Genomic DNA, 27,971 nt, shown 5'->3' on the forward strand with positions numbered 1-27,971 from the left:
GATTGGTGGTTTCACGCCCGTGTGTTTTCCTCTCTTCTCTTTCCAGTTTTGAGCTGATGCGCATGTGCTGGCAGTACAATCCCAAGATGAGACCCTCCTTCCTGGAGATCATCGGGAGCATAAAGGACGAACTGGACCCAGCCTTCAAAGAGGTCTCCTTCTTCTACAGCGACGAGAACAAGCCGCCCGACACGGAGGAGCTTGACTTAGAGACAGAGAACATGGAGAGCATTCCTTTGGATCCTTCCTCAACCCTCCAACCTTCTGACAAACACTCAGGACATAAAGCTGAGAACGGCCCCGGCGTGGTGGTCCTGCGGGCCAGCTTTGAGGAGAGGCAGCCGTACGCGCACATGAACGGGGGGCGCAAGAATGAGCGAGCCTTGCCTTTGCCTCAGTCTTCGGCCTGCTGACCTTTCAGAACCAGGTGTTGTTGTTTTGTCGTTGTCGCGAAATCGTGCATCTGCACAAGCATCGGGAGAGGGGCGGGGGAGAGAGAGCAAGCAAAGCAAGCAAGAAAAATAACAATATATTCAAAAGCCTACTGTACCTCAGTGGATCTTCAGAACTGTCATAGCTGCACACAGGAGAATCCTCTCTTCGGTTTAAAAGTCGAAATAGCATTTTTCTCTCTCTTTTTTTCTTTTTTTTTTCAATATGCAAGCAGAAGATTGTTTCAAAGCAAAAAAACAAAACTCTGAATGTGGGGCACACACTCAGCCTTCTGAAACTCTTTGACAGTAACAATAGCAAATGAAAACTTGAGAATCTGATGCGTGCATCCCCCTTTCTTTCCTTCCTTTCTGCTTCATAATGGGAAACATATCTGCGTGAAGTTCAACTGTACGGCACTTTTTTTTTTAAAGAATCACATCAAAAGAAAAATGGCAGGCCAGCAGAGGCACACACACACACTCTCTCTCCCTTTCTCTCTCTCTCTCTCTCTCTCCCTCCCTCCCTCCTTCTCTCTCTCTGTTCCCCCTCGCAAGAATCTGCTTAACACTTTAGGTTGTTACAAAAGCAAAGCAGGATTTAAAGAGGGGCAGGGGGAAGGACTGGATTTTTAATATTATTCCTTAGTCTTTTTAGGATCACCTTAGAGATAAAAAGAAAGGCCATTATTTGTCCAAGCTTGTAAACTGTTTTCAACGCTGCCAAATTTTGCCAAAAAAACACACAAAACGAACTTTCTTTTAGGGGTGTTTGTTTTTGGGTAGGCATCGAGGGGGCAAAATAATCACATGGTCCCTTAAAATGAAACGCAGACCAATACACTCCAATCATACACTGGCATTATTAAAAAAAAAAAATCAGACTGTCTAGATTTTTTTTTTTTTTTTGACTGGACAAAAAGCCTGATTTTTTTTTTAATGCGGTTGAGAACATAAAGGAGAGGGTAGAGGTGAAATAAATTACCTCCCCTTATATGAATTCTGGACAAAACTGGCACTGGTTAGCCAAATCGGGGGGGATGGGGCGGAGATGAATTTTCTGCAAAAATTCAACAGCACTACGAAAAGGAAATAGACAGAAAAAGAAGGAATTTCCATGAGTTGTTCCTGCTGTTCCGTGGCAGGCTTGCGGGGAAATACTTAAGAGAAACACACACACAAAATGGAGAAGAATAGCCAATTAAACGGATTCAAGCATCCAACACTTTGTTGACCTTTTTTCTCTCTGTTATTAAGACTTCAAAGGGTCTTGCAGTTCTATGTTAGACCATGGATCATTTGCATACACATTGTCTTTTTGTGTCACTTTTATAACTTTTTTACAGTTCAGATGCTCATCTATATGTCTGTACAGAAAAAAAAGCTGCTATTTTTTTTGTTCTTTATCTTTGTGGATTTAATCTATGAAAAATCTTCAGGTCTACCCCCTTTTTTTCCTCTTGCCGACCCCTCCCTCCCCATTCCCAAAAAAGTTTCTAAATGCTTTGTACTATAATGTGTAACTTCTCTTTTTCGCCAACCCCCCGCTTTCCTAAGACGTGATACCTGAAACATGATTTGCCATCAACTGTTAATGCCTTTTATAAATACGTCTCTGTTTCCTCCCCCCTGTCTTCCTCTCTCTCATATCTCTCTATTCCTCCACCCCTTTTCTGTTAGTTATTGTAACAGTATCTATAGGCTGTTTGGGCGGGCCTGGGTGGGGGGAGATATATTTCTGGTAGCGTGACTTCTGCATCCTGCCTGAATATGTATCCTCCTCCCCCCTTTTTAACCTTCTCCTGCTTTTCCTCGCCCTTTCCCCATAATACAGCACCCATGTCTGTTACAGTGCAAGGTATGATGCAAGCTCAGGTCAGGAAAACAAGTTAACTATTTAGTACATTCTTATTCAGTGTTCATATTCATATTGGTGTATTGATAGCCTTACCCCCATTTTCCTTTTGCCTTTGTTTTGTTTTTGGTTGTCTCTCTCAAACAACCACACGCATAAAAAAAAGTACATGCATATGTATTTTAAATGTTGGGTGCAACAGCTGTTGAGCTGCCAATACCAGATTTGGGGGTCATTTAAGAAAACAACAGATTGATTGGTTTTTAACCCTTTCATCCTACAAACAGCACGTCTCTTTTAGTTCTCAGCGCTGGCAACTTTGTACAAGGTCACAAAACCTCTGTGTTTGTTTTTCTTTCTTTTCTTTTGAAAAAGTAGGCTCTGGTGGCGAAAAGCGAGGGTTGCTGATAGTTCCAGCTTGCAGAAAATGGTGGGTGGTTAAAAATGGAGGCAAGCCGCAAGAGGTCTTGAGCGTTTGGGGCCACTGTTTGTATGTGAGCCGGTGGTTCCCTTGCGGCAGCTATGAATATCTGCATAAGTTCAGACCAAACTCCCCAAACAAAGCGAGGAGTAATTTGTTAGCTGAGTTGCATATGTTCTGTAGAGGAACAGGGAGCCTGCAGTTTGCAAAATCAAGGTGCCTTAACACTCGTTAATTCACCTGTACTTAACTGCATGGAAGTTCTGTATTAGCACTGATCCAACCAAAGTCTGACAGCAAAAAAAGAAGGGTTGTTCTGGGATGGAAATGTTGAAATACTTCATTTTGGGCGGGAGGGGGTGTTTGACTGAGAACAAAGAATTAAAATATAATTGCTAGATGTGACTGGAGATAATGATATGTTTGTAGTGCTTCCCCTCCCCTCATTTGTGTAGCTTCAGTCCCATTATTTTCTTTTTCACCTATCCCATAGTTAGCTATATCCCCCCCCTTTATAAAAAAAGAAAAAAAGAAAAAAAGGTATTCTATGTAGGATTTTTTTATTTATTTTTGTGCTATCAGTTTAAATCACTGTAGAGACGCCCCATAATAAATTTTAAATACTGAGATAAGGGTTTTTGAGTTATGACAAGGGGACAGTTTTTTATTTTTTCTTATTTTTTCAAACATTTATCTACCTCACTCTTATTTTTGTGTGTGTATATATATATATAAATATATAAATATACATCTCTCAGCAGCCAACAGTATACTGTTGATATACCGGTAACCTCATTCATTGTACAAACCACATCCTCCAGGTTTTGGAGAGGAGAGGTCACTACCAAATCAAAAAGGTCACCTAAAAACATTTGTAGCTGCTGTTTTAAAAACACCGTTTATGCTTTCACTTGATGCTGTGTTGAGAGTTGAAAATCATTGTCAGAAGTCATTTGAGCTGAAATCAATAGCTGCTCTTAAAACCTGTTGAAATGAATGGGCAGGGGGGGAAACCTCAGTGGAATATGCCCATGTCCTCGAAAAGAATGGCATAGTGAAGCACAACAGACCCAGGTCATCCTGGCTGAGAACTAGTGGCTCTCTGGGGTTTAAGAAAATGACAACTGTTAATACATTTATCATGCACCAGTTGTGTACTGAATTTGGATGGTTGCTCTGCTGTGTACGGATAAAGAGTCCAAGCAGATGCATGTCTTTCAGATGCCCCAAGCACCCACAAAAAAAGACAGCTGGAGCAAAGAGGTACCTACATAATAATGATGAAGTGTGGTAGGTTCCGTTCTCTGGCTAAAACAAAGAGTGAATGTGCTGTCCTCAATCCAAGAACCCACTCAATGTACACTTTAGGAACTTTGGTGGAGAGGAGTGGGAGCTGCTTCTGTTTTAACAGGAGCGCTGAGGCATGTTTTATTCTGTGCAGATTGAATGTGCTGATCATCTTGAAATCCTTTCCCCCACACCTCCAAAACTCTGCTTTAGGTGTGGGTTCTGACCATCCCGTCAGATTTGTCACAGCTTAATCCTTTTTTATTCTGCATACCTGATTCTGGAAGTTGTTCCTGCAGGTATGGCTTGTGGCACCTGATTGTGTTAGCTGACTATTTTTGGAATTATGGAGCCTCTTAGATACATGGCCCATGGTTACACACTTCAGTTGTCGCCTTGAGAGAGCATGACTATCTAGTTCCTGCGCTTGACCTTGGGATGAGTGGGAGGTGGTAAGGAATCTGGAACGCCAGATGTGCCAGGCTTCCCCTGGCTTAATCTCTTGGTTTTGCCCTTTTCTTCTTGGTGATCCTTTGTGGTGGTGGTGGTGGCCTCTGTTCTCTTGCACATATTAAATCTCCACAACCGTGGGGATCCTCACTCAGTCCTTTCAGCTGGCTAAGAGGGTTTTGTTTAAAACTGTCCAAGTTATTATTATTTTTTATTGTATGTAGGTGGTTTTGAAATATTAGGAGAGAACACTAACAATGTAGTGCCCATCTAAAAAACACATTTCAGAAGCATTCAAGTGTAAGGCAGTCATGTGACTAAGCAAGTGGGCCCATGTGATAAGTCAGCCCATCTGGACCAAACCACCTCGACTCTACCATTGCATTCTGCACTCACAACATTTTTAATAATTCCATTTTGGTTTCCACAGTCCTTTGTATTGGGATTTGTGTGCGTGTGTACATGTATGTGTCCCAGATCATATATTATACCTGGCTTTTCCCATACGGTTGTTTATGCATGTCAAACAGAGAATTAATGTTGGCTTCATATTGGGCATGAGGCTGGGGTTTTCAGCAAGACTGTTGTCTTGCACGGGATGGAGAACTGATTTTAGACCTTGATGGGCTTGAATTAAAGATGTTTGGATTAACGTTGTAAAAAAAAAAATCTACTCGTGTTCTTAATAGTAAACACAGAAGATCTTGGCTCCTTCACTCACCAGATGTGACTTACCAACACAGATTGTCTTCATTGAAGGAAAAAAAGAAAGCTGAACTACCAGGTCCGTTATGTATTTTGATCAGAACATAAGAATAACCTTGATGGATCAGACCAAGGATCCAACCAGTCTTAGCATCCATTTTTCCACAGTGGCCAGCTAGATGTTTCTAAGCAGTCAACAAGCCAGGTACGAAGGCTGCAGCCCTTCTAGTTTATATCCTCCTGCAAGATGGTTGTTGCATCTGGATCCAGATGTTCCATTTAACTTACATGGCCATCAGCTATTGTTATGGCCTCTCGTCCTCCATGGAACCTCCTTTTTAAATCCATATAAACCAGTGGCTATCCTTGTATCTTGTAGCAGCAAGTTCTGTGTTTTCTTTCATGTGTCCTGAACCTTCTACCATTGGGTGACCCAGAGATCCAGTGTCAATGAGAAGAACTTTCTGTAACCCATTTTCTCTCCCTTGTGCATTTTTTTAAAAAAACTCTATCATCCGCCCCCCCCTAATGTTTTATATTCTAAATTTTAAAGGCGCTGAACTTCTTAGTTTTTCCTTTCTGGGAAAATGTTCCAACCCCATGGTCACACCTTTTCCAGCTTGTTGAGATGTAGTGAGCAGAATCATACCCAACATTTCAAGTGACTTTGCACCAATTGATTAGGTTATTTGTAATGTTATTTTCAATAAATTTCCAAACAATCCCTAATTGGTTTATTTCATTGCCACTGCACATTAATAGCCACCACAACCTCCAGTATGTATTCTTGGAAACAACTTGATGGTTCAGATCCCATCAAACATGTATGTGTAAAGTTAGGATTATTTTTTGGTCCAGTGTGCATCACACAGTTTCATTCCCCACGATCTTCTTTGGAGCTTTTCATGGTCAGCATGAGTGTTCACTATCCTTAATAAATTAAAAAGCATCAGTCCCAATACAGATCCTGTTGGGACTTCGTTGTTTATATTCCCCCATTGAGAGGTTTCCCCATTATTCTTCGTTTCTGCCTCCTGTTCTTTAATCTTAGCAATCCATAGGAGGAGTTGCCCTTTTATTCCATAACTGCTAAATTGATCCAGGAGTCTCTGGTGAAGGATTTTGGCAAAAAAAAAAAATTAGAAGTCAGAGCAATATAATATCTATTGGATTATCCTGATCTACCTGTTTTTTGAATCTCTCAAAGAATTCTAAAATGTGGATGAGGCAGGATTTCATTTTGCAGAAGCCAGTTTGCTGCTTCTGTTTAATTATTCTGTCTTCTGTACACTATGCCAATTTTACTGGGATGGATGTTCGGTGAATGGACCTGTCTTTTTCCAGGTCCTCCTGGCTCACTTAAAAAAATATAATTGTTGGGATTTGACTACTTTCTAATCCTCCAGTATAGAGGCCAGTTTGTATTGAAGCAACATGCAAATTTTTAAGAGCAACAATTTCTCATTTGGAGTTTTCAAAGAACAGCATGTATGCCGTCCAGAAATGGTGACTTGTTAACTTCTGATCTTATAATTAGCCCCAGATTTGCATTTCATGACACCTCCATTTGATGTAGTACCCACCCCCACCCACCCCCCAAAATGTGATTCATATGTGTCTGTCACTGAGTTCTTTTAGTGATGTGCAGGAGGTGGTTTGGTTTCAGAGGAAGGAATTTTGTATCAACACAGAAGTGTTGCATGCTTGGTTACTATTAAATCAGATGTTAACCTTGCTATGAAAAGAACTAGACACCAAAAGCAGAGCATGAGGTGGGGCTAATTTCCAATTAATTTCTCCTCCTTGAGAGAAGAGATGTTAAAGATTCTTTCACAGTTTAACGCTGATGCTACTGTTGATACAGAAAATAAAAGAAATGCGCAGCCTCAAGACTAGTCACGAGATGGAACTGCTTTTTAGATCTCTGGGAACCTGCTGTGGGTTGTTTACTACAATCCATGGCTGTATGAATGACACTCCTGTTGTTGATATAATGTTCTATGTAGTTCTATTTTTTAAAAAAATTCCATTCCAGTAGTCAGTAACGCATTCTTGTTATGCTCTTTTAATTTTGTTTTTTCAATGGTGTACTCCATCACTGGATAACAATGAGTGGATCTATTGGGGCTCCTGCCATAGTTGCATAGCCCAGCAATGAACTCTACATACTGCAACCCCACTCTTTTAAGCATAATTAAAAGGGGGAAAAAATGTTGGCACAAACAGAAATAACAAGAGAGCATGTCCATATATATGTGCCGACTCAATGGTTACGTATAGGTTGAACCCTTTTTTTCCCCTGCGGGTGCTGAAGATACAGAACCAATGGGGTTGTATTCTAGAAGTTGCTGGCTATCATCTCAGTTTGGAAGACCAACCGGTTCTGAGTCAAGGCACTTAACATTTCTTTTTAATAGGTTTTTTAAAAGAACTATAAGGAGGTCTATCCAAACTGAAGGCAGAAAATATGCAAGACACTGTGAAATACAGGTATGGGGCAAAGATACTGATCTACAAAGACACAGTTTGCCCGAAGTTCGGCATAGTTTACAAAGCATGACAACATCCAACTAATTTGACCTTGCATAATTGAATTCCTGTCTCAGTGTCTTTGCTGTGGAGTCAAGTACACTATGTAGAACTTTATTAAAGGCTATTACTCATGATAACAAGTTTACCCTGATCCAGCTCTCCATGTGCACATGGAGTTCTGCACACCTGGCTTCCCTGTTCACCTTAATGGAAGGCAGCTCCGCTGAAGTAAATGGGGAAGTCCTTGCTGGAGTGGCGCATGTGCTCTACGCACGTACTAGAGCAGTTGGAAGGGATTGCTGGACTGGGCCACCTGACCATAAATAAGTGTTGCACAAGTTCCAGATGGCTTTCATTAGATGTGTATGTGGAATGGGTGTGTACTTGTGTGTGGTTGTCATCTTTTACTTTTGTATCCTTTCTGTTGACTAGCAATCCATTAGCATTTTCAATAGGGCTCTTAAGTCCAGTAGATTACGGGTAGTCAGTTGACAAAGCTCTGGTTTACAAAACAAAACCCTTATTACATATTTCATTGCATTTTATAAGTACATAGAATGATTTTTATAGAAATGTTTGTAGTTTATAAATGCCTAAAATAATTTAAGGGCACTTTTCAGTGTGCGTGGATGTATGTCTAAGGTTTTCTTTTCTTTTCCTTTCCTTTTTAGGATACTGGTTTTACTAGTTAGCTTTACAATATGCCAAAAAAGGATCCTGTACCAACTCTTAAATCATGGTTCATTTGTTGCCCCAAATACACAGTAAACCCAGAATATGTTCTGTATCTTCAGTCACCTGGTCTTCCAGAGCCCTCTGGATGGGTGGGATCATCTTCAACTGGTCATTTCACTTATACTGTATGGGTGCAGGTTGGGATAAAACCTCATTGGTTAAGGAAACAGAACCATTGTTGCTGCTACGCAGTCTTTAGCTACAATCCTCAGTACGCTTCTTTGGAAGTAAGTTACACTGAAATCCAGGGTAAATTCATCTCCAAGTAAACGTGTTTGGGATTGGAATTATTGTTTGCATTATTTAAGTACCTGCTTTATTGTTGCCTAGGTTGATTGAAGGATTTGACTGCATAGTGTGATATCGTGGTGAAAAGCCACTTTCAATACTTATCACTGAAAGAAAGACAACTTACGTTTACAGATTCCTTATCACTTCTATTCAAAGAAAAGGTGGCTTCGTACGCAGCCTGTACAATTTATGTAGATATTTAGCAACGTTAAATCTTTGTTTTAAATGACCATCAAAGGTCCCTATTTATTATTCTAATTATTTAAACAAGAATACCGAAGATCCAATTTCTGTACCCAAATTAAAACAGCTCCTTCTCCTCTTTACCCGAAGGGTTCTGGGTAGTTCTGTTGCCTTTTTAAATATTTTTTTCTGTTTTCTAAACCAGTGAGGTTTGAGAAGAAAGGACTGGCCAGAGTTGTTCTACCTCTGGAACAAAAAAGTTGGAAAAAAACACAGAAACTAGAAAGTGCTATGGAACTGAATGCATTTGCAAACAACATTTTCCAAGTTACCTTGTTTAAAATATAAAGTTTTTTTAAAAAATAATAAAAAATAAAATAAAACAGTAATAACATGGCCAATTTATTACATAAAGACTTGCTATGTATAAATTATTCCTAAAGAAATTCCTGTGTTTATATTAAAATGAATCAGTAGATGATGAAAAAAATTCAAAATGTTTTTGTATATTCTGTTGTAAGAATTTATTCCTGTTGCGATATATTCTGGATTCTTTACATTATGAAAAAAAGAACCTTTTGTCTATTTTGAATGGCTGAAGCTAAGGCTCCTTTAGTTTCTCTTACTCTGCTTTTTTTCTAGTAGTTACAGTACTACATAATTAAGTTAAATAAAAAGAATTCTGTATGCATTTTTGCGTACTGTGTATTGCCTTTTATTCAGAATACAAGGTACTTTTAAAAAAGTGCAGCCTCTTCTAACAAGATGTGCTCTAAATGATGATGATGATGATGATGAATTTCTATTAAAGCTACTTCGTTTCTTCAGGAGGGGAGCGTTGTCCACCCTTTGGATAATTCTTCTTAACAAAAGTATCTGCAGTAACGCAACTTTTAAAATTCAAGATTTTCCTCATCAGAACCAGAATTACAGAAAGATTTGTTTATTTGCAAGGGGGGTGGGGATTCAGCTTTACTCTATGTTTCTATGGTTTTCCATAGCCACTTAACATGTGCATGGTGTATTGTTCCGTACAGTTACGGGTGGAATGGAAAGCCAGCTCCTATCAGCCCAAGCCAGCTTGTCCAATGGTGAGGGATAATGGGAGTTGTAGTCCCAACAACATCTGGAGGGCCATAGGTTCCACATCCCTGCATTGTGGTCATAATGTACTCCAATGTACACATGCAGCTCCTTTGTCCATAAGTGTTTTTCCATTTCAACCCTGAGTTTAAGCAGTGTGTGCATTGAATCATGAAGGCATAAGTTTGCACACACAAGAGAACACTGGATTGCATTGGTTATTTTTTTTAATAGTTATGACTGATGGTATTAAATTTTTCATAAAGTCAGATGAAAATGAACATACCTTGTAACTTGTGTGTGTAGGTTTTTTGGTCTTTGGTTTTACATTATCCCCTGTTTACATTGCTTTAAGATCTCTAAGATAACAGTCTGTAGGGCTCTTCCAAGAAGTTCTGCTGTCACCCATTGGGATAGAGGAGGTACATGGATAAATGCTGCTCTTCCATTACCATAGTAAAGAGAGGTATAATAGATGTAATCACAAACGTACCTGCAGCATGGAGGGAAGGTATAATATGTATGCTTAATTATATACTTTTAACAGTTAACTCCATCTTGGTTTTGAGGACTAGCTTTCAGACAACGCATCAGAAGAGGTAAGGTTGCTAACTGCTTAAAAGCATCTCAGTACAGCAAACAACATCTCTGCTTTATCTGGCGTCAGAAAATTTGCATTATAAAAATAGTATTATAATCACAGTAACCCAAATTCAGTGATGCGTTAAGGCACAGAAGTGCCAAATCAGCAAAAGATTCCCTGCATCGTGGATGGAGAACCTTTGGCCTTCCAGATGTTGCTGGACTGAGATTCTAGTCAATCCTGGCCATTGGCCATTCTGGCTGGGGATAATGGGAAGTCCAGTAACATCTGGAGGGCCACACGTTACCCACCCCTGTGCATTTAGGTTTGATCCCAACTTTGAGACTAATGGGGAAGCTTCAAGAAGCAGGTTCTCTGCATGCATGGACCAAGGTGCTAACTTGAGAAAAAGCTGCATCAGATCCACCTTGTGGTTAACCTGGGGTCCTAAGGGTTTAGATCATGTTCCATTAAGTATTGGCCAGTATACACAGATGATACTGTTTTCTCAGATCTTTCCAAATTTTGATGTGTTTGACTTTTGGGAATATTTCCTAGTTGAATCATGTCTCCCACAACTGACATGGTTTCTCAATACAGCAAGTAATTTACCTTCCTGCATCTCTGGAAAAAATTACATCCATCCCTTCCACCTGAATGTTTTTCCAGACACTCTTCAAATTAATTGTAGAGTCTATTCTTTCTGGGCCTTCTAAGACACAACAACCTTTTTCTGGACAAAATCCACAAGCATCCTTTTCTTTATAGCCTTTGTTCTTCCCACACTGCTCCAGAATGATGATTGCTTTAGAAGTAGAAACCAGGCCAATATGAATCATAACCTGTAGGTTGCCCCACAAGAGAGAAGATAGGAAATAAGTTCTGATATACAGTATATAATGAATCTGCCCTGGCCTTGTGTGAAATACAGACTTGCTATAGAGAACCTTGTCCCTGGAAATATGTTTCCACTGTGCTGGGAAGAAAGTTGTGGTTTTTTTTGGTCTATTTATTTATTCATTCAAACTATTGGTATGTTATTTTTTAGGGCCAGGCCCTCACAAAGTAGCATGCATGATATCAGATGCATTAAGGACATCAGATAGATATACAATTACTATGAGAAAAACAAGTAATTAACACTCCTGAAGGGCAGCAGTGAAGAAAAAGTTTTTCTGAGCCTTGTTGCTGAAAAGATGAGATGTAAATTAATCAGAAGGAAGTTGAGTAAAGGGGGGGGGGCTACCAGCAAGAAGGCAGAACACTGCATGTCTGCTAAAGGGAGTGCAGGTATATGGGTGAAAATGGTCCTGAAGGCAGGAATGGAGAGCCTGTGGCCCTCCAGTTGTTGAACTATAACTCCCATCACTTCTTCCTGTTGGCCATGCTGGCTGGGACTGATGTGAGTTAAGAGTCCAATACCATCTGAAGAATCCCTGCTGTAAGATAACCTGGTCCCAATATGTTTAGGGCTTTAAAGATTAATCCCAGCAGTTTGTCTATAAAAAAAAATGAATCTTCTGAAGATTACACAAAATATTTTGAGAATCTAAAGCTTAATTTTAAATTGAGTCCTCTAGTAATATTTTCACTTACTTGGGGGTGAAGGGTTGCCCATGCTTGACAGACAATCTCTCTTGCTTTTTTGTAAGCCACTGGCAGTTCCATGATGTGTAGGTCTACATCACTTCCAAGACCAATTCTGGCCAGTTCCTCTGTTGGAGTGAACAACTTATGTTGTGGTAAAAATATTTGATGTTTCAGAGGAAGCTGTACAGCTAAACATCGTGGCCCAACTTCTCCTAAACCCCATTTCTTAGATATGGCTGATCAGCATGCAGAAGAAGGAGATGGCCTAAGCAATCATGAACTCATCATCCTTCCTTTTTAAACGTATAAGAGCCTTGTCTGATAAAGCAGAGGTGTTCTCAACTTTTGAAGGTAGACATAACCATGTTTGTATAAGTTACCAATGCAACGTTTAGGAATTCCAAATGCGTAACAGAGAAAATAACCACTCACCTGGGACTGCAGGTGAGCAGCCGTTGTCGCATGGCATGGCTGCAATGGCTCCAGGGAGGCCGCCATCTTCTGGCACAGCCAGGGGACGAAACAGCTGGCACTGCCAACCTCCGGCCGTATCGGGCCCTCGGATAAGGACGTACAGTGTACACTCAGCCAATCAGAGCCAGGGGCTTGGGGGCTGTGAGCAGCCCACCCCCAGCCTATTTAAGGGGGTGGCTAGGTGTTAGCCACCCTGTTGGCCAAACGTATGGTCCTCCAGGTGGTCTTGGAGGGTCATCGCTGGCTGGGACTGATGGGAGTTGGATTCCAAAAACTTATGGGGCCACAGGCTCCCCAGCCTTGCCCTATGGGGAAGCTGCTGCCATGTCATCTTCCATGTTTCCACAATCTGCCTTTCCTGTGTACTAGCTACTAAAACTCTTGTCCAAGCTCTCTTGGCCCTGGCCCCCCAACTACTTGCTGTTTTGATGATTAAATGTGTGTCTCATAACACACTCCCCAGGGACCTGTCCTTGTTTGGAAGAATCTCTATCTTTCTTTTCAAGTTGGAAGGTCCCAGTGTTTCATTTATTGCACAGAATCCAAGGTGGCACAGAAGGAGTCGCAGACTTAAGATTGCCCTGGTACTGGTGTGTGAATGGGGCAAGCTTGTTCTTGAAGGTTGGCTTCCTGAGTAAACTGTTACAATTTCCTTGTCAGCGGAAACATTGATTAGCTGTGCTCAATAAACTGTTTGACATAAACAAGCAAACAATTCTTGCAGGCGAAGTAAACACATTAGGAGAACACAGCCAGCTGTGTTTTTCCTGTGGCACGAATGGTCTTGGAGAGGCTCTTGCATCATCTTGCATAAGAATGCAGCATTGTTTGCCTGTTTTTCCAAAAGTAGATCCATGCCAGCTTACAATTAGCATTTTATTTTCTCACACACATTTGAATTTCTCTGTGTTTAATGAGACACTCTTCTGTGACTGGTTAGGCCAGGGTCAGATGGCCGCATGTAACCTCCCCCCCCCCCTTTTCCATGCAAGAAACTGAGGCCAAAGAATAGATTGGAAAGCTACTACTACTGTTTGCTGTCCATGGTAAGCAAGAAGAAAGGTTATTTGATCAAAAGCTGAGGACAGAAAAGAATTTGTAAACTAGAAACAACTTTAATGCTTCTACAGCAGGGGTCAGCAGACTTTTTCAGCAGGGGGCCAGTCTACAGTCCCTCAGACCGTGTGGGGGGCAGGACTATTTTTTTTGGGGGGGGAATGAACAAATTCCTATGCCCCACAAATAACCCAGAGATGCATTTTAAATAAAAGCACAAATTCTACTCATGTAAAAACACGCTGATTCCTGGACTGTCCGTGGGCCTTAGTTTGCCTACCCATGTTCTACAGGGTTCTCCCATCTCCAAAACATGCAGAACATAGCTCTTTTAGCAGGCATAGAATGCTCGGTTTGCCATCAATATAAAGAGAGAAGAGGTTAGGGCTGGTGTGTATGTAAAAAAAATATTATTTGTGGAATCTGAATCTATCGAATTGTTTTTCAAGCCTGAATAAACCACTGGCTTAGTCCTCAACAAGGACCAGCATCTTCAGCTACACTCAAAAGTAATTTTTGCAACCAAAGAGGAAAGAGACTTTAATGTGTCTTCTACTGCAGGGTTTTGGCATGTTTAATGATATACGGCTTTCACTTATCTTATGTCATTTTTCAGCACTGCAAGAAACCAAAAAGAGTCTTCAAAGAAACCCCCCATGCTCTGTTTCATTAGTTTATTTTGGCTTTAGACTGCACTAATTTGCAAATAAATGGCACTTAATTTTCCTCCAAGATAATATACCGTACTCTAAAATAGGGGCTAAACACTACCAGAAAACAGTGTGTAGAGCTATTAAGTGATTATTCTTGTGGTTTCAGGCACATAGCAAGCTAGGGCTGGGAGAAATAATAATTTTTAATTTATTATATTTCTTACCCACCCTTCACAACAAGGTCCCAAAGTGCATTACAACAATTTAAAATACAATATTAAAATCAGTTAGAAGAAATTATAATCAAGAGAATAGGGTGGATCCTAAAATAAATATCTCACGTGTCAAAAGCCAGGTTAAATAGAAGTGTCTTCAACATATGACAAACAACCACATAATGAAGGTGCTAGGCTTTCTCTATGGGGAGGAAATGCCACAACTTATGGGCTGCTACAAAGAATGCACCATTCTTGGTTGTCACCTGGAAGTACCAAGAGGGTCCTCTCTACTGATCTTAACATCCAAGAGCATCTGTAGGGAAGGAGGCAGTCTTTCAGATATTTAAATCCTAAGTAGTTTTAGATCTCCTGGACTGCTTGAAATATTGACAATTTAGTAAGGAAGTTCTGGTTCAGTGATTTGGGTTATCTACTACTTCAAAATTTCACTGGGTGTACAATAAATTTCCTATCCAGAACACCTAGTTCTTGTATTATTTTCCCCATCTCTTTTCTAGTAGCTAATTTCTGAGAAACAAAACTTGTGTGAAATTTGGTCTGTGAGGGGAAGGAAATAATGATTCCAATTATCCAATTAGAGCTTGCACTACATCTTAAACATACTTAAGTCTTTGATAACTAGTCCTATAACTCCATGATGTACCTGGAACCTCAAAGTAAATAATTTATTGTGCTTTAACAGAACTCTGAACTGGTTATGTAATGCTTTATTAATACTATAATTTCCCCACTTAAAATTTCATGCCTTTAAATTTTCATCAGTTTTTGCTTGTTTTGATTACAAAGAAATAATTCCAGGTAGTTGTAATGGCTTTAGGGGTTGCTTGTGCGTAAGTTGCCGCCGCTCTGGGCTAGGTTGGCTGGTTAAACCATTTCTCGCTGGACAGCCATCCACTCCGTGGCTGTTCAGTCGCTGGCAGAATCCGTCAGTGGGCGTTTCTTAAACCTTTTCCAACATAAAAGTTGTTTGACGCCCAGTCTCCTCCTACTCTCCCTGCGCGGAAGTCTTCTGCACAGGGAGGGCGTGGGTAGCGGAGGACCTGTGCTCTCCCCGCTGGTGTCCAGTGAAGAGTCCCGGAGCCTGCTCTCTGCTTCCCCCATTGGCCCCCCCTCTATCCCTGGTGTTGCCCTGATTTTCTTCCCCAACAGGAGACCTGCCTCTCTCCCTGCTTGGCCCCTCTCCAGCATCGCTGTGGAGCCTCGCCTCCTCCTCTAGTTCCGATGGCAGTTCCCTGACAGTAGTGAACGTAAGAGAAACAAAAACTACACCTGAATATTGTTCCTTTTTGTACTTCAACATAAAGGGCATTCTTACCTTTGCTGCTTCCCAGCTAGAGTTAACAAGATGCTGTCGAAAGGGACCAAAGCCTGAAAGCAAATAAGTATAATTAAAAACTTAAAATTCATAAGTTCCTGATCTTGTCACAATTTGTTCCCTTGGCTAACTTCTGCTGTGAGTTGTTTATTGAATGGTTCTTGAGATTTTTACAGTAAAAGGTTTCCTTATCTCAGCTTCTCAATGACAAACAGATTAGTCTCTATTTCCTATTGTCCCCACAGACACCCTCACTTCAGGTTACCGGCATGTGTCTAAGTTCTGTGTCACACAAACTTAACTATTTACAATTAACACATAGCTGAATCACTAAACTTTTTTTTTGTTTTTGCTATTTTTTTCTGGTAATATTCCTGTAATATTTTTCATAGCAAATTAAAAGAATACAGTTAATAATTCTGCTCTGAACAAGACTTTGAATCTGAAAGCATGTTTTAGTTGCTGTATTTTAATAGTTGCTGTGTTTTATTGTTAGATTTTATGTTGTAAGCCACCCCAGGAGCATGAATTCATTAAGAGCTGGAATGGATGGATGAATAAAGAGATACAGAGGTGTAAGTAGTATAAGGGGAAGAGATCTATCCTCTACTCCACAATCCACATAGATGTGTAAGAAATGTGAAATTTATGCTTTTAATGTAGACTCTTTGTTCATGAACTGCAAATATCTAAAAGATATCTCACCCATTGATCCACATTAGGAGACCTGCCCACTTTACATTTATGCAGAATGGTACATTTAGCTATGGGCTTAATTTTGTACTGAACTAGTGGAAGGATTTTGCCCCTTCTACTCCAGGGATGCAGAACCTGTGCTCCTTCAGATGTTGAAGGACAACAACTCCCAGATTCCTGGCTGCTGACCATTCAGAGTAAGGCTGATGGGAGTTAAAAATCCAGCAATATCTGGAGGGCCACCAGTTCCCCTTCCCTTGCCCAATAAAATTAGAGTTGCAACAGAATCATAGAACCATTATCAATTATGAAATAATGCTAGTTTAAATGCAAGTTCTTATAAAAACTACAGTTCACAAGTAACATCTTAAAATGCATTCTGGCTCTATCAGGGAAGAAACCTAAGATGGTGCCTCTTCGGGTATGATACATAAATCCATCATCTAAAGACAAAGTGTGCTCCTTGCTTCAGAACTTTAGGGCTCCTTAAAACCTCAAATGCAAATTTTGTCCAGTTTTGTTCCAGTTTTGAGATTCTTTTTAAACTAACAAGCTGACAATTTTTCGTGCCTTCCTACATTACACACATTATCTTCTGCCCAAGAGTTCTTGCCACAGAGAGGGAATATCAGTATATCTTTCTATACATAAAAACATATTGGTACCCACCCCTTATATTCAGTAACGCAGGATAGTATGGTTGAAGTTATCATATTCTGGTTTCTCAACAGCTCTGTGATTTAGGTTAGGCAAAAAACGAGAAAAGGGCCAAAGATGGCCTAGTGAGTTTTAGGATTGATCAGGAATTTGAACTTGGGACATCAAGTACAATATTTTACCAGGTATAACACACAGGGAACAGATGAAACGTTTGAGAGGAAAAACAGAGATATGGTTCTGTATCTGCTTCACTGCTTTTTCAGTAAAAGAATTGGGGGGCTCACCAGAGTTGTACAACATCAAGTTATGAGCTAGCTGAGTGAAATGTGCAGCCTGCAACTGTGGCTATAAGAAACCTCTGCCGAGGGTTTAGCTGTTCTATTAAAAGAAGTGACTTCATTATGAGCTCTTCAAATATTGGAGTGTCGAAACCAACACAGGGATCATATTGACTGAATAATATTGGCTACTAAAACCAGAAATGGTGCCAACAATTTTGTTTCAAGCAGGTGAAAAAGTGACTGAGGCATTTAGTGATGACACTGCACTACCTCTAAACTGCACCTGCACATTTAACAGAAAGATATGGGATATAAAACATAACGCTGCAGTGTGATGTTCTCCTGATTAGGGTTTTAGCCAGCCAGCAGTGCCATTCCGTGCCCAATGAGCAATCTGATTGAGCTGTTTGCCCTCCTTCTTTTTAGGTTTCCTTGGGGGGCCATTTCCATATGCAGACCTTTGGGCTTCCCAGACCTGCTGATACCAGCCCCTTCTGCATGGGTGCTGCTGTTTTGGATTTTAATTTGTTGCTGGTTATTGTAGTTAAGGAAAAGGAGAAGAACAAAGTGATCTCAAAGAGCAAAGGTAGTTGTCTCGGCCTATAAGAAAGATCCTAAAGTCCATATTAGACTTTTCCAGTTCATAAAATAGCGTGCAAGCTTTTGAGTTTCCCCAGAGTCTTCCATCTTAAAACTTACCAGAATCAAACATGGATGGCTTAAAAAACACCAGCAGCCTTTTCTTTTCATGCAAGTTAAGCCTATTGATGACTACTAGCCATGATGGTGTCCTACCTCTACCTTCAGAGGCAGTGTGTATCTGAATACAGTGGTACCTTGGTTCTCGAACACATTAGTTGTTGAACAAATCGGCTTCCAAACGCCGCAAACCCAGAAGTAAGTGTTCCGGTTTGCGAACATTTTTTGGAAGTCGAATGTCCGACACGGCTTCCACTTGAGTGCAGGAAGCTTCTGCATCCAATGATTTATGCGCCTTGGTTTCCAAATGGTTTCGGGAGTTGAAGGGACTGCCGGAACGGATTAAGTTCGAGAACCAAGGTACCACTGTACTAGTTGCTAGGAATCACAACTGGGAAGAGGGTTGTTGCATTCATGCCCTGCTTTGCAGGCTTCCATAGGTATAAATCTGGCTACTGTCGTAGCAGAATGCAAGACTTGATGGGCCTTTGGCCTGATCCTGCAGCGCTCTTCTTATGTTCTTATATTCTCTTCCCTTTATGTTTTTTAAACTTCTAGTCTGACGTTTGCATATGATTTTATGACATTTCGGGTGGCCAAATAAATCTATCGCCCTCATATGAGCATTAAAAATGGATATGTATAATTTCGTTCAGATTACGGCAACACGGGGGGTTGGACCAGATAACCCTTGGGATCCCTTCCAACTCTACAGTTTCACGATTCTACAGAAAGCTTAAGTGGTTTCGTCATTCCCACTTCCTCATCAAGTCGCCTAAAACTATGGAGCGTCTGAAATGCTTCTGCCTACACTGCCTGGGAGCTATTTTAACAAACACAAAAATAATCTTAAATTGTGTGCTAATTGAAAATGGCTAGATTCAGATTCTCTTTTACGCCACTTCATTCTCAGTCCTGTGTCCTCAGATGGCCTACAGTGGAAAACTATCCAGCAACTCACATGACAAGCCTATACGTAATGATTGCCTTTAGAGCAGCTAGTGGCGTAACAGTGAGCAAGAGTGTGCAGTGGCATTCCAGGAGAGTTTCAACCTTTTAAAGCTCAGTCTCTCTCTCTCTTAACTGATTGCATCTTCACTGGTGATTCAGCATTAACTATAACTGAAAAGAAATTATCCAAAATTGGCTCCAGGGACTTGGATGTTCCGGAATGCTATTTCAACACACTGTTTATATATTATAGTGTTGGGGTAATAAAACAGTGTGTGTTATTTCCTCTGATTTTTATCTCCTTGTTTTGAAACTGAGAAGCTGAAATTTGACATGTGTTGGCTCTAATTTTGGACCTTGATGTAGAACTGGGAAGCAGTCTTGCTCTATAGCTCTTTTTAGGCAACACTTTTCTAGTTTTACCCTAGAGGCTAAATAGCCCGCACAGGAAAAGATATCAACAGATATTTTCGGAAGTGACAGGAATAACGAACGACAAGCTTTCTTGGATAAAGGATAGCATGCATTTTCTTTTACCCCACTGACATACCATCTGATCTTTTTTAGCAAGTTGCAGCAGTGATCTATTTTCCATTTGGAAATGTTGGTATGTCCAGTTGCTAGTTGTTTGTGTGTCTGTGTGTGCCTTTGGAGTTGTTTATGACAAAGAGCAGACCAGTGTATGCACTTTCCATGCATGGCTAAAAGAGGACTAAAAAAATTGAGCCTTACCCGTGACAACCACCGTGTCAGAATTGATGTCCATTTAATTTAAATCCTTTACGTTCCGGACACCAATAACCAGCTCACTCTTCACTGGTATCATGCTTGATCACAGCTGACCTTATTATATTCTTTTACCATCTGTTCCAAAATGTCCATCTTCCTATTGGTCAGTGGAAAAACACTTCACCAAACTGGGACTGTTCTGGTTTCACATGATGTGGGATAATTTTAATTACACAAGCCCTGGAATATTGATGGTTACAAAGATCCTTATGCTTTCTCCCCTTTCAACTATGCAGAATGACTTAACTACATAATCTTAGCTATTGATTTCAAATCTAACCTGATTAGAAATAATCCAATCACTTTTATTTTTGTATGTCTCTGTTGCATAGTGATGCTGAATTAATAAAATAAGTCTACCTATTACTTATAAATCTGGGCTTTTATAGTCTACTATAAAAGCCAGTGCTCTGTAGAAGCAATTTTGGTTATCTTTTATTTATGTCTCTATATCTCGCTTTTCCAGGCAAATAGTCTTGACAAAGTGGCTTACAATATAAACAGCCTCTCTGAGGCTCTTTCATGCCCCTCTTCTTTGGAGAGCCGAGTGGCATACTGTCATCATAAAATAACACTAAAATAATTTAAATCACAGTTAAAAACCACAAAGACACATAAAAATACGGTATAAAAACCATTTTCCATTTTAAACTGAAGCATCTATAACTACTATAGGATTAGAAAATGGGTCTCGTTGCATATGGCTTAATTTGAAACCATAGTATCCCACCTCCAGCCATTCCCATAATGCATCTGGTTGTATGTGGGTTATGGTATTGCTAATCACTCCTATTTGGTGTATAGGGGACTAGAAGCTATTGTACAAAGTGCATGCTAATTTTTTTAAAGAGCATAAGAAGAGCCCTGCTGTATCAACCCATCCAGTTCAGCATCCTTTTCTTACAGTGGCCAACCACATGTTGATGGGATGCCCACAATCAATACCTGAGTGCAGTACCTAGCAACTCTCACTGAGAAGCCTTACTGCCTCTGACATTGGAGGTAGAGCATAAACAATGTGGTTAGTAGCTATGGATGATAGCCTCATTCTCCATGAATTTGTTTAATCCATTTTTAAAGCCATAAAATTTTCCCCCAAGAAGGCTAAAATATGGGCAGTTGGCATGCATGCTAGTGCGGTTCCTACATTGCTGTGGACACTGCAGCTATTAAATCATACATTTATATGAGCTTGGACTGAAAGGGTTAATCTCAATACTATCTGCACCTAAGCTAACTTCTGCAGTTGTGGTTAAGTAGCTAGCAAAAAACCGCAATTGCAAGCTGGGAGCTACTTCCTCTTTCTGCCGGCTAGCAGGAAGCTGCAGAAACCCAAGAGACAAGGAGCACACAAACAAGGGAGGGAGGGGGCTTAGCTAGCTATATGCCATATTAGGGAGTAAGCTAAAACTTGCCAGCTGATTGGAGAAGGTTTTGGGGAAGCTTGGGGGAGGGAAGGGTGTTTTCAAGGTATAAGAAAGTTTGCAAATGTGAAATTGGGCGTAGCCAGTCTTTGGAGAGGACTCCACTGGCTGCCTCTGCGCAGATCTCAATAAATCTCTTTTCTCTGACCAAGAAGTCTCTGGAATTGTTTTTCCCCTCTGGCCACGGGGTTGGCGGACCGCTGGACCTCCGGGTACTGCTAATCTAAGGCTTCATTTTGGGGGCTCGTGTCCGGGATGGGTCCCCACCCCACGAAAGGTGGACCGAGGGGCCAGACTCGACCGGGTGAGCAACCAGGACCAGCGCTCGCAATCTCCAGCGCGCACCCTGCCAGTTCGTAGGGGGAGATCGCCACGCTGTGCCTGAGCCGAGACACCCAGTCGGGAGAGAAAAGAGGACGGCCGAAGGAGGGGTCCGCAGCGGAACAGGTAAGCCCAAGGGAAAGGGCGTGGTAGGAAGCCTGATCAGCTTCCCCTGGCCGTGAGCAGTAGAGTGCCGCCAGAAAAGGGATAAAGGGTCTGGCTGTGAGCAGTAGAGTGCCGCCAGAAAAGGAACAAAGGAACTGGCCGTGGCAATAAGGTGCCGCCCCGCCAGACGGGAAAAGGGAAAGGGGAAACAGAGGGAAAATTATTTTGGTGTGTTTTGTGTGTTGCATGTTGGAATTATATTGGGGTGTGTTTTGTATGTTGCATGTCAGATACTCCAGTGGCTGAATTGTCAAGTGTGGGCCGGGGCTTAGCGTCCCCTTGGCCGAGCGATTGCAGGGCTGTGCATTTCTTAGCAACGCGAGTTCGCCAAGTCACAGTCTGTAGTGGTTGGTGTGTGAAAGGATCTTAAGCCCGGTTAGGAGCGGAGTATCTGAAAAAAATGGGGTCTGGGGCAAGCCAACGTAGTCCTCTGAAATGCTTTTTAACCAACTGGAAAGCAGCTACGAAGCATGATGATTGGGTTCAAATTGAGAAGAGAGAGGATGAGGACATTATGTGAGGTTGATTGGCCCACCCAAGGAACTAATTGGCCCTTGGAGGGCAGATTTAATTTGCAACTAATCAACCCACTATATCAAAATATCTTGAACATCCACCCAGACCAGATCCCTTATATTTCTACCTGGAAAATCAATGTAGAAAAGAATCCACCGTGGCTGAAAGCCTGCCGAGGCGACGCCCCACAAAATACAATTTGTGCAGTCTGACCGGCAGGGAAGTCAGAAAAGCCTCCGGTGATATCAGAGCCGGAAGGAGAGGAAGGAGAAGAGGGGGAAGTCATTAAACCGCCGCCACCCTATGCTCCACCAACTGCCCCTCTAGCGAATCCCCGAGGCCCAGGGCCCCAGGACCAGGGAGGAGCCGGCCCTCAGCCTGAACCCTCCAAGGTTGATGAATTAGAGAGCGAAGAGGAAGAGGATGATGAGGAGTTTATGAAGGGACTAATTGAGTTAGCAAAGAAAGGAAAAATGTGGACACAGTACCTTACATTGAGATTGCAACAGTATGTACAACCCTATGTGAAAGAAGTGGATGTTAGTTCCCATTTGTTGGCAGCAGCAGGATGTTTCCCAACACAAGGGAAGTAATGGCAGAAGGAATGGATAGAAGCAGCAACCAGGGCGTCCCTCCATAAGTCCCATAAGGCACAGAAAAAGGGTGGGACTGCAATGATGCCTCTACGCAGAGTGTATGACCCACCAGCCCCCCAGGACAGGGTGGGGAAGCACCACCATGCACTTATACAGTCCAACATGTGCCTTTTTCAAGTGCTGATGTGTGCAATTGGAGAAATTAGAACCCTACCTTTGAGGAGAACCCAGATGATATTGCCAACGCCCCATTATAAAGGCTGCCTTTGTAGCTCAGGCAGCGTCCGATATTCGCCAAAAGAAAAAATCCAGAAGCATAAGGGGTTCATCGGCCATGGGCTGGAATAGATGTTGGAAATAGCTCAAACCACTTACAATCAGAGAGATGAGGAGGCCCAGAGAAAAAAGGAGAAGTATCAAACAAGGAAGTTGATGGCATTACAGGCCACCACACCCACCCCTCAGGAAAGAGGAAGTGCCCGGGGAGGAGGGCGAAGCCGTCTTGGACGGAATCAGTGCGCCATCTGCCGACAGGAAGGGCACTGGAAGAGAGAATGCCCTATTCTATTATTAGGAAGAGATTTGTTGGTAAAGTTGCAAGCCCAAATTACTTTTAAGCCATCGGGAGAAGCCACATTGTCCAATATGTCACTTGGGGAACTGGTTGTGGAGGCACCCCTGAGGGAGTACTGGCGCCTCATGATGGTAAAAGAAGAGGAGGGACCCATCCCCGCCAGTATTCTGGAACAAGTGAACCCCGCAGTATGGGCTGAAGGCAACCCCCCAGGAATGGCAAAGAATGTCCCACCAATAATCGTGAAGCCCAAGCCATTTGTCAATCCTGTTGCAGTAAATAAGTATCCCATCCCACGAAGGGCGGCTGAAGGAGTGTGGGTGCATCTAGAGCGACTGCTCCAACATAGGATCTTGAGGCAATGCCAATCACAGTGAAACACCCCTTTGTTACCAGTGAAGAAAGGAAGCAGGCTATTATCCTGATACCAGAGCCAAAGAACTGCAGAGAACTCCGTGGCTTTCTGGGGTCTGCAGGATTTTGTAGGATATGGATATTTAATTACAGCATCATTGCCAAGCCTCTACATGAGTCAACCAGAGGAACTGAGAGAGACCCCTTTGTTTGAGGCACAGAACAACAGCAAGCCTTCGTGGATTTGAAGAGGGCACTACAGCAAGCCCCAGCGCTTGGCATCCCAAACCCTGAGAAACCCTTTACTCTATTCGTGGATGAGGACCAAGGGACAGCGAAAGGGGTTTTGTGCCAAAAATTGGGAAGCTGGCAACAGCCAGTGGCATACCTATCTGAGCGCCTGACGCCTACAGAACAAGGCTTACCGCCGTGCATGAGAGCAGTTGTGGCAGTAGCCACCCTACTGAACAAAGCAGACAAATTTACTTTTGGCCAAGACACCATTTGTGTGACCCCGCATGCAGCCCCAGCTCTGCTTGACATGAAGGGTACCTATTTTCTCTCCTAAGCGAAGATGAGAAAGTGCCAGATGTTACTGCTGCATCCGCGTTTGAAGTTTCAGGTCACCACCGCCCTCAACCCAGCTACCCTGTTGACAGTAGGAGAAGGTGAGGAGCAGATGCACGATTGCATTGAAGTAATGGATGAAGAATATTTTAGCAGGCCAGACCTCAAAGATGAAGCAAACCCCCATTGGCCTTCATGGTTTGTGGATGGAAGCAGCTTTGTTAAGGCTGGACAGCGAAAAGCAGGCTATGCAGTGGTAGCCTTGGAAGACCAAGTGATCGAAGTGCAGCCACTCCCGCCTGGAACGTCGGCCCGGCTGGCATAAATAACAGCGCTCACCAGAGCCCTGACCCTAGCAAAGGGACAGAAGATAAACATTTATACTCTAAGTATGCCTTTCTGACTTTACATGCCCATGGAGCCTTATGGAAGGAAAGAGGTTTGCTTACCTCCAGAGGAAACCAGGTGGCCCACCCACAAGCCTTATTGAACCTTCTGGATGCTGTATGGGAGCCCAAGGCAGTGGCAGTTATCCATTGTTATGGACACAAAACTGGACTAGGAGAAGTGGCCAGAGGAAACCGACTAGCAGACAGAGTGGCCAAGGAAGCAGCCCGGGAACCAGCTCCCGCGTCAGTTATTGGAGCACTGGTCCCTGGAAGGATCTTGAACACCGCTGATAAGCCAATATACACCAAAAGGAGAGGGACACTGCAGATGCCCAGGGGCTGACCATGTCCAAAGAAGGATGGTACCTTACTCTTGATGCCAGAATATGGATTCCAGAGTCCCTTTCTCGGCAGATTACTCAGAGATACCATGAGTCCACCCACATGGGACCAGATGCCACAACCAGACAGCTGAAGCAGTGCTTCTACATAGCCCACCTTTATCAACTGGCAGCCCAGATCTCCAGGAAATGCCTGCTGTGTCAAAAGAATAATCCCAGAACCGGACCCTTAGCTCCCCCGGGGATTCAGCATAGGGGAACTGCACCCATGGAAGACCTTGTTGTGGGTTTCACTGAATTGCCCCGCTGTGGACCATACCGCTACCTGTTCGTGGCGATCTGCACGTATACAGGATGGGTTGAAGCTTGGCCTACCAGAACTGAGGGGGCGTCCGAGGTAACCAGGTGCCTGTTACGGGAGATCATTCCCCGCTATGGACTACCTAGGTCAATAGGATCTGACAATGGACCAGCCTTTGTCCACTCAGTTTTGCAATAACCCCCCATGCTAGTCAAAATGTGCAGTTTGATAATTATGTGCAGTAATTCTCCCGAGATTTTTTCTCTTTCTTAACAGGTGGACCCAGGCCCACTGCTGTTACCTCACCCCTTGGGTCCACCACACTTAAGTGAAGAAGGCTATTTTAGATTGGACAGTTACACCAAATCCTGATGATCCTCTGAAGCTAACCATCTCCAGAAGAGCGCCAGACGGCTGGACAAGTGGATGGGAGGGACGCCCGCGGGCAGCGTCCCCAACGTAGAGACTTTTTTCCCAGCAAATTTTAAGGCACCGCCAGGACTTTTGATATTGGGGCCAGCCGTGTGTCAGGCCTCTGCAAGGGTGGATATATATTCCTGTGGGTGTATGTTAATATATGTAGAGGGAGAAGCGCCTTTCGGATACAGTGTGTTGGGAGGAAATCATGAGAGTATTAAGCATCCACAAGGACAGGTGGGAAAATTGGTTAAGATAATAGGCTCCTCCTCAGAGAGGTGGGACACAACCTCCCAAGAAGCAAGGCAGCTGATAGAGCACGAGTATCAGTGGGCCCTTCAGCAATAAAATAGATATGTCCCAGATAATAATGTCAGCATTTCAGCCACCATTGATCACATGGAAACAATGATAGCCAGGAACCCGCTGGAAACTACAGGAGGTGATCTATGGGGTTGGTTATATTCCTGGCTGCCTCATGGCAGTTGGCTCAGGCATATTGTGGTATTATTAGCAGGGCCGCTGTTAATCCTTCTGCTTCTTTGCCTCTGTATACCCTGCTTCGTGCAATGCTTACAAGGTGTGATGCAAAAAAATAAAAAAATAAAAAATAAAAATATCATGGCCCTTATTGTTCTCCCCCAGGATTATAAACCCAAGAGACCAGGACGAACCTAGGAGATAGGTTGTCCAAAAGAAGAGGAGGGAATTGAAAGGGTTAATCTCAATACTATCTGCACCTAAGCTAACTTCTGCAGTTGTGGTTAAGTAGCTAGCAAAAAACCGCAATTGCAAGCTGGGAGCTACTTCCTCTTTCTGCCGGCTAGCAGGAAGCTGCAGAAACCCAAGAGACAAGGAGCACACAAACAAGGGAGGGAGGGGGCTTAGCTAGCTATATGCCATATTAGGGAGTAAGCTAAAACTTGCCAGCTGATTGGAGAAGGTTTTGGGGAAGCTTGGGGGAGGGAAGGGTGTTTTCAAGGTATAAGAAAGTTTGCAAATGTGAAATTGGGCGTAGCCAGTCTTTGGAGAGGACTCCACTGGCTGCCTCTGCGCAGATCTCAATAAATCTCTTTTCTCTGACCAAGAAGTCTCTGGAATTGTTTTTCCCCTCTGGCCACGGGGTTGGCGGACCGCTGGACCTCCGGGTACTGCTAATCTAAGGCTTCAGGACCACTACAATGTGTTGCATGTGCAACTACCTTTGAAAACGTTCCAGAAACTGCAGTTCGTTTGGGATATGGCTTTGAGACTGCTAGATGGGACCAGGTGATAATTTTTTTTTTACCATCTTCACTAGATCCCAGTTCACTTCTAAGCTCCACTCAAGGTGCTGGCTTTGATTTTTTAAAGCCCTTGGGAGCAGGGCACCAGAAATACTATCTTATTCTACATGTGAACCTTGAGATCTTGGGGTCCAAATATCCTCCTCTGAGGGAACTGCAGGAGCCTTTTCAGTGGTGGCACCCTAGTTGTAGGATGTCTTTCCCAGAAAGTCTTGCCTAGGACCTACTTTGCTGTCGTTTCAGGCCAAGGCTGATTTTAAATATCTTCCCATTATTATATTTCCCCACGATTTTAAATCTGTTTTAGCTGTAAGCTTTTACTCTGTGGGTTGTGTTTCTTTGTAAGGATACCACCACCCCACATAAAAAAACCTCCCTATTTTGTGGTGAATACATGCAAACCTGTATGTATCTGTCACGTGTATTTATTTTTAAAGTGTTTTTTTTGGGGGGAGGGGGTCTTGAATTAAAAGTCAAATACGAATAGATTTCTTTGGCAGGAGGGCATTTTGTGGGGAATATACACGGCTTCCCATCCAAGAGCCGGTAGATTTGTCGCAGTTGTTTTTTGAGAGGATTTGTGGAGAATAGCAATTGCCTCACGGGAGGCTATTTCCCCCGCTTCCCGCCGAAAACGCTAAGGCCACCTATATGCACTCCGTGAGGTGACTAAGATTTCGACGGTCGAAGTGGGTGTGAACGGCAGAGGCCATGAGGGAGAGAGGCAGGCGATGGGCGGCTCTGAGGGCCGGAGGAGGAGG

The 27,971-nt window shown here is 42.6% G+C and overlaps 2 protein-coding genes across 6 annotated transcripts in view; one reads left to right on the top strand and one right to left on the bottom strand.

Moving 5' to 3' along the window:
- The window catches only part of IGF1R (insulin like growth factor 1 receptor), a 190,730-nt gene extending 181,149 nt beyond the window's left edge, over nucleotides 1–9,581 (top strand). For both annotated transcript variants that reach the window (XM_053364866.1, XM_053364868.1), the window contains one exon: nucleotides 47–9,581. In XM_053364866.1, coding sequence (XP_053220841.1) covers nucleotides 47–413 — 367 coding nt within the window. In that variant the 3' untranslated portion in view covers nucleotides 414–9,581. The remainder of the gene's footprint in view (nucleotides 1–46) is intronic.
- Nucleotides 6,289–27,959, bottom strand: PGPEP1L (pyroglutamyl-peptidase I like). 4 transcript variants are annotated; one of them, XM_053364878.1, is made up of 7 exons: nucleotides 27,127–27,555; nucleotides 19,903–20,056; nucleotides 15,884–15,936; nucleotides 12,153–12,269; nucleotides 11,169–11,398; nucleotides 10,260–10,466; nucleotides 6,289–9,780 (listed from the first exon to the last, which is right to left on the bottom strand). In XM_053364878.1, the coding sequence occupies exons 2-6, from the start codon at nucleotides 19,934–19,936 to the stop codon at nucleotides 10,298–10,300; spliced, it is 603 nt and encodes a 200-aa protein (XP_053220853.1). In that variant the 5' UTR covers nucleotides 19,937–20,056; nucleotides 27,127–27,555; the 3' UTR covers nucleotides 6,289–9,780; nucleotides 10,260–10,297. The 4 variants fall into 4 exon arrangements, with proteins under 4 accessions (XP_053220853.1, XP_053220855.1, XP_053220851.1 ...); XM_053364880.1 differs by lacking the exon at nucleotides 27,127–27,555 and adding an exon at nucleotides 27,858–27,959 and having other exon boundaries at nucleotides 6,289–10,466; XM_053364876.1 differs by having other exon boundaries at nucleotides 6,289–10,466.
- Between the last annotated feature and the right edge of the window lie 12 nt (nucleotides 27,960–27,971).

Source organism: Podarcis raffonei, chromosome 14 (assembly GCF_027172205.1).
Source record: "Podarcis raffonei isolate rPodRaf1 chromosome 14, rPodRaf1.pri, whole genome shotgun sequence".
Classification (NCBI taxonomy): Eukaryota; Metazoa; Chordata; class Lepidosauria; order Squamata; family Lacertidae; genus Podarcis; species Podarcis raffonei.